The sequence below is a fragment of the Epinephelus fuscoguttatus genome, linkage group LG1 (genome assembly GCF_011397635.1).
Source record: "Epinephelus fuscoguttatus linkage group LG1, E.fuscoguttatus.final_Chr_v1".
Lineage (NCBI taxonomy): Eukaryota > Metazoa > Chordata > Actinopteri > Perciformes > Serranidae > Epinephelus > Epinephelus fuscoguttatus.
Window position 1 is genome coordinate 25,390,891 of NC_064752.1, and position 10,977 is coordinate 25,401,867.

The 10,977-nt window shown below is 41.1% G+C and overlaps 1 protein-coding gene across 1 annotated transcript; it reads left to right on the top strand.

The window, feature by feature from the left end:
- The first annotated feature begins 187 nt into the window (after window positions 1–187).
- Window positions 188–10,599, top strand: LOC125894120 (PPARGC1 and ESRR induced regulator, muscle 1). The gene is made up of 4 exons (XM_049585317.1): window positions 188–294; window positions 3,886–6,767; window positions 6,854–6,970; window positions 8,615–10,599. The coding sequence occupies exons 2-4, from the start codon at window positions 3,911–3,913 to the stop codon at window positions 8,701–8,703; spliced, it is 3,063 nt and encodes a 1,020-aa protein (XP_049441274.1). The 5' UTR covers window positions 188–294; window positions 3,886–3,910; the 3' UTR covers window positions 8,704–10,599.
- The last annotated feature ends 378 nt before the right edge of the window (window positions 10,600–10,977 follow it).

The window sequence follows — 10,977 nt, forward strand, 5'->3', positions numbered from 1 at the left end:
GTGTGTCCCTTAAACTTATATCATGTCAATAATAGAATAGAATTGATTATTGACATCACCTCTAATAACTGTGACAGGGCTGGTATTTTAAAGTAGTGAAATGTCATAGCTCTGGTAATAGAGGGGCGGATGTCTGCAGCTACATGTGACTGGACATACTACTCTATTTATAACAGCTGAGTGCCAGGCCCCCGTCTGACATATGCAAGGACAGACGGACATCAGAGCTGAAATGTCCCTGCAGGGAGAAAGTACTGACACCTTCACAGTGGACACTTCGTCCTTCTGCAACAGGTAGGTTCTCTTGCTACCACAGAGACACATTAACATGGATTTACTGTAGCTGTGTGCTTCATGTTGGTAATGTAATGATAATGTAGAGGACAAGACCTTAGATGACTTTGACAGAGAGCAGTTGAAATTACACCTGAGTGATCCTAATAACTCCACACCTGAAATATGATGTAAACTTCTTACCCTGCAGCTATGACAAAACATGATCAAATACAAAATGATTTATTAGAGTTGACTTAATTTTAATTTGTTTAATATCAGATATTAATGTTTATATCACGTAGCATCAACAACCACCACTGAGCTTGTTTGTTAAGTTGATACAGCTTGTTGTGCCCTGACATTGGACAGCTGATTTTTTCATATCATGTCACATGACTGAAGTATTTTGGGGTCTGTTATGGATCCTGTGACCTCGGTGTTCTGGTGTTGCTTAGCTGCTCTCTGAGCTCTTCACCTCTCAGGCTCTGCACTAATACAGAAGCTTGTTTGCTTTCCACGCAACAGTTAAATAATGACAGCTGATTACAAGCGATGTTAAGCTTCATACAAATACACGCTCTATTTTTAACTCAGATGTGTTGATATAATTTTGAATCTAACCCGGCGGAGATACCCAGGGTCAGAGGTGGGGGACTGAAGTCACATGACTTGACTTAAGACTTGCTTGACTAACACTGATAAAAAAAACAAAACAATTCTAGTGCAATGTGTGAAAATCTGGCAACCAACTAAGACGGGGTAGTCCAGCAGAGGCCAATGCATAATGCAGCTATCATGGAGGAGGCTAGTCCAAGAATAATGAAGTTTAGAGTAAAGGTGTAGTGACTTAGTGTAAAACGGGCTCAGTTGCTGAGAGAAACATCAAACACCAAGAACAGTTTATCAGTTCCAAATCTTTTCGTAGGAGATCAGGGGTCAAACACATGAAGACAGAAAAATCCATTCAGGGAAATCACACAAGAAGTCCATAAATCCAAGCAGAGTCAAAAACCAGGGAATCAAACATGAGGAAAAGGCTAGAGAGCATGAACACACAAAGGCGACAAATGGATCTCATACATCCTTTGTGTATAAACTGTTTTAAAAGTGTACAGACAGTGTCCCAGTGGCCTTCCAGCCCCTTATCAAAGTCTTTTAACAGGCAGGCTGCCCGTTCCATGTTTAGTAAGTCCAGATATTCCGTCAGCCAGGGGTCCCTTGTGAAGCAGGCTGCTTTATGCTCCTTCCAGTTCAGAAGGGTTAGGGTCTCTTAATAGATAAGCAACCCAATGTCCATAGGCGCACGACAGTTACACCAACATTATTATCCAACTTCAGGCTCAGCAAGCATACTTTGAGGCACACTGGGAAATTGACATTGAAAAACTCTGACTTAAGAGATAGTGCCTCTAACTAGATGTTTTAACAGCTGGACAGTCCCAGAGCAAGGGGAATAAAGAAATCTTGATGTTTGTCATCCATCTTGGATAATCTACCAGGAGTAATACATATGCTTATATTGTATAATCCTAAATCTCACACATGTAGAAGATCTCAAAGCCCACCTCCAAATTGTGTTCCACTGGGAAACAGTCAGAGGTGTATTTAGGTCAAGCCAGCTGGACAGACAAGTATGAATCAGGGGCAGCTATGGACTGTGAGCTATAAGAAACACTGGGCTTTTAATACACATGGGCTGATTACTAACTACACACAGGTGAGTGGAGCAAGACACAGGTGGGAAAACTCACGAAGTAAAAGAAACACAATGAGAACACATTTCAAAATAAAACAGGAACTGGGCACAAACACATGAAGATAAACTTGATAGATATCACACAAGGATTATGTTGTTAATGATGGTGGTGAGAAGAGAGCCATGATATGCAAGCTCTGCAGCTCAAACATCAGTGACACGACCACTGCAACATCCAACTTCAACTGTCACTACAAAGAATGCAGAGGACTGTGTCCCTTAGGCTAACTGATTAGCTTATCGGCTGGTCAAATGTTAGCTTTCATGGATGACAGGATCATCACAATTTCATACAACTTGTGACTTGCTTGACCCGAGCAATGATTTGATTTGCTTGACTTATAGCAGGGACTGGATTTTACATTATTGCTTCTCATCACAGTAACTCGGTACTTGCTCGTGACTTGCAGCATTTTATTATATTTCATGCAGAATACTTAACCCTCCGGTCCCCCTCAGACGGAAAACATCCTTTTCAGTCATTTTTCAGTTTTTATTTTTTGATAACTTTGGCTGTGTTCATGCATATAGCATGACATTTGGTCAGAAACCTTAGAAAACGTCCCCATTGAAACCCATTAAAACGACATTTTCCCCCTTCAATTTACATAAAAAAACGTGATTTTTTTCTATCTCTGGCAGTCAGGTTGGTTAGAGAGACCCAAGAATGGTGAAAAACAAACAAACAAAAAAAAAAAACAAACCCAGATGGAGCCAATTTCCATTTTTGGGGCCCTGCTGTCTTTTCAATGCAATTCCTGGTTTGGCCACTTGAAGCACTATAGGCCCCTAACAGGGAGGGCAAATGCATTCAAAAAATGGTCTTGCTGTGCTCATGAGGATGTGACAGTGTGGTCTGTATAGAACATACAACATTAGTTTGTGTGTGTGTGTGTGTGTGTGTGTGTGTGTGTCATTTCAATCATTTTCTCCTGCTTCCCCAGCAGAGCAAACATACACTAAATAATAAGCAGTAAAATTGCCTGTATTTTTCTCCTATTTTTTCATTAGTGAGGTTTGCGAGCCATTGTTGCATAAAAAAATTAAAAAAATAAATGCTAGGTTAGTGTTGATATTGTGTGTGTGTGTGTGTGTGTGTGTGTGTGTGTGCATGTGCATGTGTGTAAATGTGTAGCTAAAAATTGCAAATTATGAGCTGCAGGTTGCTGCAAGATTACATTACTGTTTTCTCCATCTCTCTCTCTCTTGCTCTCTCTCTCTCTCTCTCTCTCTCTCTCATACATACACACACACACACACACACACACACACACACACACACACAATGAATATTTGGTATGCACAATCCAAGTAGGAGTTGGTTAAAAGATTTAAGCAAAAAATATTAATATTTAATATTTTTATGGTTGTTTTTCAACAAGGACGAAAAACATCCCGAAGGGGAAAGGTGTCGGTGTTTATTGAAAAATTGAAACTGCATAAAAAAATAATAATGCATCAAAATTGGTGTTGTTATTAATCATTCACATATCCCAGACTGTGATAATTAGAAAAAAAATTCCATCCAACATTTATTATATAGAAAGTTATTCATAATTTATGTTTTTTTCATAAAAGTAACAGTGATTTCATGTAAAGAAAATGGCATATAAAGGGTTAAAAATCCTCAAAATGATTGAATATTTGATATGTATAATCTGAGTAGGAGTTGGTTGAAAGATTTAAGCAAAAAAAGTAGAAAAAATATTAATATTTAATATTTTTATGGTTGTGTTTCAACAAGGACGAAAAATGTCCCGAAGGAGACAGGTGTGATTTTTTATAAGGGGGACCGGAGGGTTAAATCTGCAACCTTCTAACACTTACCTTTATGTTTTGTTTTGGTTTTCCAGATTGAAGAGCATGTGAGTCATCAAAATGGATGATTTAGATCACAGCATACACATTGGAGAGTACGACTGGACGAGCTTCTATGATGAGAGTGAGGAGTGTTGTCTGCTGCAGGCTTCGCTCGCCTGCCCTGATAGCTGGAACCTCAGTGATTCAGATGATTCGGAAAACCCAAGTTCAGTGCTGTGCACAGGCCGGCTGGAGCCACAGCACAGCTCTGCGAGATGCTGCACAGAGAGAGAGACTTGCACTGGTTGTGTAAAGTGTACATCAGTGCAGATTACAGAGAGTAGTTCAGGACAAGGACAAGATGATCTTACAACAAAAGCTGAGATATGTGTTGATTATCCTGAAGCGACCGCCATCAGCACAGCAGAGCACATCACAGAGGAGACAAATAACAACACCACACTGCAAACTGAGCAACTAAATGTTCAGTCTGCAGATGGAGACTCATCAGAGCTGAAAAAAGAAGATGGAGATGTACAAACAGAGAGTGAACTCAAATCCATACAGGAACCTGACCCACTTTCTTGCAACCAAGCGGAGCTAAATGTGAACGAGCCATACAATACAAACAGAGCTGTGAGCGAGGGTGTGAGCAGCGCTGCATTAAGAGCAGAAAAAGAACGCTGGTTCGTGACAGTAAACTACAGTCCTGCACGACCGCGAGTGCGTGCCGCCTCTGTGAAAAAAAAACGAAGACAAAAAAAACTTTGTAAGGACAATTACATGGGCAGACCTGGGCAGGAGAGATTACTTGAAAATGGCAAGATAATTAAAAATAAGAATGAATCCGACAGAGGGATGGACACAGAGTGTGTCACACAAACAAACCAAAAATCAAAAGGGTATCAAGGTGGTGAAGAAGATCCTGAGGGTGTTCACATGGGACTCATTTCAGATTCATCGCAAGTGTCTTTAATGTCTGGTGAAGAAGATGATTTGTTAGAAAAGCTGGTGATGTCTCATTTTCCTACAGAACCAACGACAGACAGATACCAACACGACCCAAGCAGCTCAGCATCCACGCTCGATGACACATTTACACCCAAAGAACCATCACGGTTGGACAGTGTGGAGTCTGATGACGCAGCCGAGTTCCTCTCCACTCACAGTTTTGATTCTGAAATCTATCTGTCAGCGAATGAATCAGAGGAGGACCTTCAGCGTCTTATTGTTGAACACCAAAGCTCATTATCTCTGACAGAAAACAGCCATCTGTTCAATCTGACTGAAAATGACAATGCAGACTTTACACCAGACAGAGATTCTTGTGATAGCCCTCTGTCTTGCACTGTCACAGTTCCCAACGCTGAAGGTCACAAAAGCACTGACATCGAGCCCACCCTCACATTTCCATCTGCTCGCCAAAGCTCTGACAAAATACCAGATGACAACTCCACATGTAACAACCACACACACAGCACGCCGCCCTCAGATGCACCTGGACTCCAACAACATGAAGTTAATCTTCCGGCATCTGGCTGCTCTTCAGGAGATCAGCTTCTCCCTGTTCCTGAGTTAACTCTAACACCATGCTCTGTGGCCGACAGCCCCGAAACATACGCTGAAGCCGCGGGCCACACTCGCCCTGTGTATGCCATTTCTGCTTTTTGGGATGAGATGGAAAAACTGACAATAAATGACATTTTGCAGCTCAGGATGGGTAGAAGAACCCCTCCCAGGGAAACACAAGACACAGTGACACTGGTCACAGATGATCACAGCTCTGTGGCTGACACTGTGGAGTATAATTCATCTGACGGGGGTCTGATGGACACGTCAGATGCTGCTGACTCAGATTATTTCACACAGCCTGATGAATCCAAGCCAGATCGTTCAAGCTGTGAGTTTTCCACCTCTGATTTTGAAGAAGAGTACTGGCAGTTTCTTAGCGCCAGTAGGAACCCCAGTCCTGACCCTCAAAGCAAAAAAAGCAGGAGTGACTCTCTGTTCTTTGCACATGAGGAAGAGGAGTCCTCAGGCTCCGAGGGAAAGGAGACACCTGTGCCTTCAGAAGACTATGAAATGAAATGTTTTGAGGATGAGGACTCGAATGCTTTAATTTCAAGCGAACTTCCATTGCCGACACAAATAACAAAAAGCAAAAGCGTGCGTAACGTACAGGCTCTCATCACAGACGATTTATCTCTGCAGGTTCTGCTTGGTAACGATGAGAGCAGTCCGTGTCTCAGCAGCTGTCCATCTCTGGAGGACGACATGGTTTTGAAAACGAGCAACAGCCTGGAAAAACTAACGCCTACACCGTTTCTGGGCGAACATTATCAGATATCCATCCCTGAAGTGTTTGAATACTTTTTCACAGGGGATAGAACAAAGACTGATTCCCGGTGTGTCGCCGTCTATGATCCAGAGGACTTTTCAGCGGCTCCTGTGTTTGACTTCACTCTTCGTACAGTCAGAGATGAAAGGTCATTTTCTCCCCTCCATGACCTTCTGTGCATCAAGGAGAAACCCATCCCCATTTTCTCCTGTTCTCACCCGACCGTCAGAGAACTCACATTCCCAAATCAGGACTATGTTTTCCTGAGTGCAGACTGTGAGATGGAGGACGACATCTCTCCAATCAGAGTCGTGTCTCGCTCCTTCATCCAGGGCAGTGATTGTGGGGCAGCGGCCTCACATGGATTTCTCACCTGGAAAAGTCTGATGAGGAAGATTCGCTTCCCTGACAAAGGTAGCATCTGGTGCAGCAGATCTGGTGCCTGGGTGTTCCCCATTGAGGCAGAGAAGATCACAATCAAGAGTGCTGATCACCCAGTAACAGTCCTCACTGAGAGGAGAGTCTCTCTGAGTCCTTCTCAGCTGTTTAGAGAGCTGGCTGTGCAGCAGAGGGTATTTGAGGCTATACAGACAAAAAGTAAGTCTGGGCAAATCCAAAAAATCCAAAGCAGAACTACAATGAAATAAAATCTACTTTTTTGTGCATGTTTATGTCTCTGACAGGACGACAGGGCATCTTCTCCACACTGAAGCAGTCAGATATGTGTTTAGTCTGCATTGCTTTTGCCTCCTGGGTGTTAAAATCCTCTGATCCAGAGAGTGCTGATACCTGGAAAGCAGGTATGAAACTCCTTGATTGATATTCAGCTGTAACAGTCATTAATCTACTAATTAAAGGAGCTTGATGCAAAATTCAGCGTGTATGAGTTGTCTGCACATGGTTCTCAACATGGAGGTGGCTGAGCTGGCAGCTAACTGTGCCAACTGCATAAACAACAGCAACGGTGCTGACAGAGCTAATGGTGTTAACTAGGGGTGGGTGCTACGCTGTCCCAATATCAGCAGTAACCATGTATGAAAGTGGTTCAGTGCAGCAGAGATTAACTAACCATTGGGATACACACATGCACTAACAAGCACGCAAGTCTGAACTGTCTTACTGCAACAAACGACAGAGAAGAGGGAGTGTGACTTCATTCTCTGCTCAGGATGCTGTTACTCTATTATATCTTCACTAAGCAAGCAAAACAAATAGTTGTTTGCTGCTGTATTAACGCTCTGAATGTCACATACAAACCTTTAACGAAGACCTGTTGTCTGTAACACAATATTTAATATTTAAAGGCCTTGAAAACATTTTTTCAAGATCAGCCTCTTCCTGAAAGGTGATGTCATGTATTCCTGTGCACCAATCTGAGTTTAGCAACACTGGATTCAAAATCTGTTGGTTCTGTAAGCTTTTGAGTGCTGAACATTTAATAGTTAATAAATAAAAACACTTGTTGTCAATGAGAAATACTTAAAGGTATACTATGCAGGATTTTCCTAAAAGAAAGTGTATAAACCCATACAGAAGTAATCATTGCTTATGACCCACTAGAAGTGTGAAGACTCTGCCCTCAACCAAATTGACAGAATAAATGTTGGGGTTGTTCGTTTCTGCAAACCTGGCTACGTTACATTTTTATGTTATTATATAGCCGACATTCAAACCTTACTTTTCACCAGTGCTGTGGATAATGTGGGGTAAGGTTTAGGCACAAAAAAAGCCTCACTTGTGGTTAGGAAAAGATCATGTTTTGACTTAAAATATCCAGTTTTGGTGGCACTATTCTGGCGGGAAATGCAGCGATGTCTCTATAAAAACAACCACTTGTCTGGCCATCATCTCCGATGGAAGCAGGGCGGTGTGTTGCTAAAAACAAACAGTTCTGTTGTTAGTTGGTTGTTTGCAGCTTGGCAGGTGTATTGCTAGGTCCTCTCCACCTCACGATGACAACGTCAGCTTATATATTAGGTCACTTCAGAAATGTTGATATGATACGTACAGTATTAAACATACAAATGTATGCGTCCGTGGTTTGTAGAAATGTACAATGCAAATATTTTCTTCTGGCAACCAGACTGGCCTTCTGCTTGTAATAGTTTGCTTTATTTGGGATGTTCCTGGTCACTGGTTATCAGGTAGAGACCAGGTGCCAGACTGAAAGCAGCACACATCCAAGAGGAAGCTACAATAATCTCAGACACCATGCCAATAAAAGTACAAGTGTAGCAAGGTGAGATACCACAAAGTTGGGGCTGACTTTCACTTTCATTGGCAAAACTGTTTACAAATAGTAGCTGACGATTCCTGCATAGTATACCTTTAATATTTGAAACCATGTTTTCAGGGGCTTCAAGTGTTGAACATTAGGAGCACTGCATAACTTGGTGAATTAACAACCAATTCCTCAAAGTAACCTTTATTGAAATCCTGTTCAGTTCTCCTGGCAAATGTGAGTGCGCTGTCGGCCATCCAGTATCTGCGGCAGTATGTGAAGAAGAAGAATCCTGCTCAAGATGAAGCCTGATATGTGCACGCAAGAGGGAAGAGTAATTTCCATACATTTTCACTTGGGTCCATCCATAAAAATATATTCAAGTTACAATACAGAATCTAAAAGAAAACTGATGTTTCAAGTTCTTTTCAGCCTGAAGCTAGTTGAAGGTTTTTATTTAAAGGAAGTTTAAGTTTCTTGTTGTCAACAGATTCCATAAAAAGAGACAAACCAACAGTGAACTGATCCTCATGACAAACACAGCTGTTACCAAAGCCTGATGAAGCTTCTTCCTCTATTATTATTCAAAAACTCTTCATTACAATGAATACAGACATTTTAGAGAATGGATACTCAACTTGCTTTACCTGTGGTCAACCTTGCAAGATGCCAGGGGGCAGTTATAGCAGCCAGCACAGGTCAGGTGTACCTAAGGATTTGAGGATATTCGCAGCTTACCTCAGACTTCTGTCAGGGGGATGTGATAAAAGGCTGAATGCGCAATAAAAAAAATGAGATTTTTGAGATGAGATTGAAAACTAAGTATTGGACAAACAAAAATGTTCATGTCACATTTGTAGGCTGACTGCATAATGATTAAAAAAAAAAACCAAGTGAACATGCTCACAAGCAGGCATCCTAATGGTTACACTGCTAAAAACAACAGCACCAAGTTGTTATAGGAAATTATTTAGATTATTTTGAATTAGATTTGATTTAATCAGTATGTATTCGAGACCTAACAGGAACAAAATGGCTTTGGGTTGAGAGCCGCACGCAGGATGTGTGAGTTGTAAAGAGATGAACTTACACTGTTGGTTTTGGTCCTTTTTATGGAATTGGCTGACAATAAAAAATAATAGCTTATCTGCAGCCACATCCTTTAAACATTTCATCTGCATTTTCAACTTTTAATGACTGTTTTTTCAGTTCTGGTTAAACTGATGTTGATATATGGACCATTATGTAAGCACAGATGCTCACACTTTTTGACACGTGCTGTTTATGAATGTCATGGCTTTGTCTGTCATACAGCTGTAATCCAGCTAAGGTTTAACAGCAGCCTGTAGAGGTTCTGATTAGATGCAGAGTGTATGTAGGCCGTCTTTGTTGAGGAGGACAAAGGGGATGGGAAGCTGAAAGAAAGCTGTGTTGTAGTTATGTGCCTGGTTTGTATTTATGTTGTAAGAAAAGGTTCAGTAGGTGATTGCTTGAGCTGTGCATCATGGGTAAGCATAGTCTGAAACAGGGTAACAAACTGTTTTGCTTTTTGCCCCTTTAAGGGAATACTTCACCCACAAAATGATCCTTTGTATATCCATAACTCACCACTGTATTCATTGAATTTGTGAAAGAACTTTTTCTCTCATGCCTCCATGGTGAACGAAGAATCCAGAAACAGTGAAAAGTCTGGGTGAATTGGAGCTCATAGGCTCACACATGCTCAGGCACACTTGGGTTATACTGCATGAGTTGTGTGAGAGTTTTTATACAGTTTGGCTGTTGTTAAATGTGGACGCTCTTCACTTCATAAAGTTCGCCTTTTTGGGTTCTCCATTTGCTGTGGCAGCGTGCGAGAAAAACAATGTTTTCTGCACAAATTCAAGGTGACATGGTGAGAGACTGATATACAAATGATCATTGTTCGGGTGAGGTCATCTTTTCAGAGTAGCTATTTAATATATCTGCCTGTATACATACGCAAAATAAAATTGCTATGTCTGTTAGGTGTTGCTGTCTCAGGCACTTTTATGTATTACCCCTACATTACCTGCTGTCACATTTTGTGTGAAGATCTAAGAGCAAATGACTGTTATCAGAACACTTCTTCATATCTCTTGTCAAACAAGACTGGGTACATATGATTTTACATATATGACTGATTTTGTGCAATAAGTATTTTAATGCAATAAAACCATGAATACATCACAGTCCCCTCTGTCCAAGTTGATGCATGCAAGAAAAACCACAGTGCTAACAGGAAGTGTTCTGTTAGTTTCACACTGTTACACGCTGCTGCCAGTTGGTACACCTAACTAAAAACTAATGCAGTTCAATACATTACATTATACAAAGAGATGCTACTGTTATTAAGCCCTTATTAATATGAATGGGGTGGACAAAATAACAGAAGCACCTGTTAGTGTAATGCAATTTTATTCAACTGCACCGTAAACTACACCCTCCAAAATAAGTTGAATCAACACCTCTCTAAAACAGATACAACACAAACTGAACATTAAAACCTTCCTAAAGATTTAATTTACTGTGAGACTGTTGTATCAGGTGGCATTTGGGCTGCAACTA

What these genes read in the sequence shown, in the direction of transcription:
- LOC125894120 (XM_049585317.1), top strand. Translation starts at nt 3,911, where the DNA reads ATGGATGATTTAGATCACAGCATACACATTGGAGAGTACGACTGGACG. An exon ending in TGAGGCTATACAGACAAAAA is followed by an intron (nt 6,768 to 6,853) that starts GTAAGTCTGGGC and finishes TGTCTCTGACAG; the next exon opens with GACGACAGGGCATCTTCTCC. An exon ending in TGCTGATACCTGGAAAGCAG is followed by an intron (nt 6,971 to 8,614) that starts GTATGAAACTCC and finishes AATCCTGTTCAG; the next exon opens with TTCTCCTGGCAAATGTGAGT.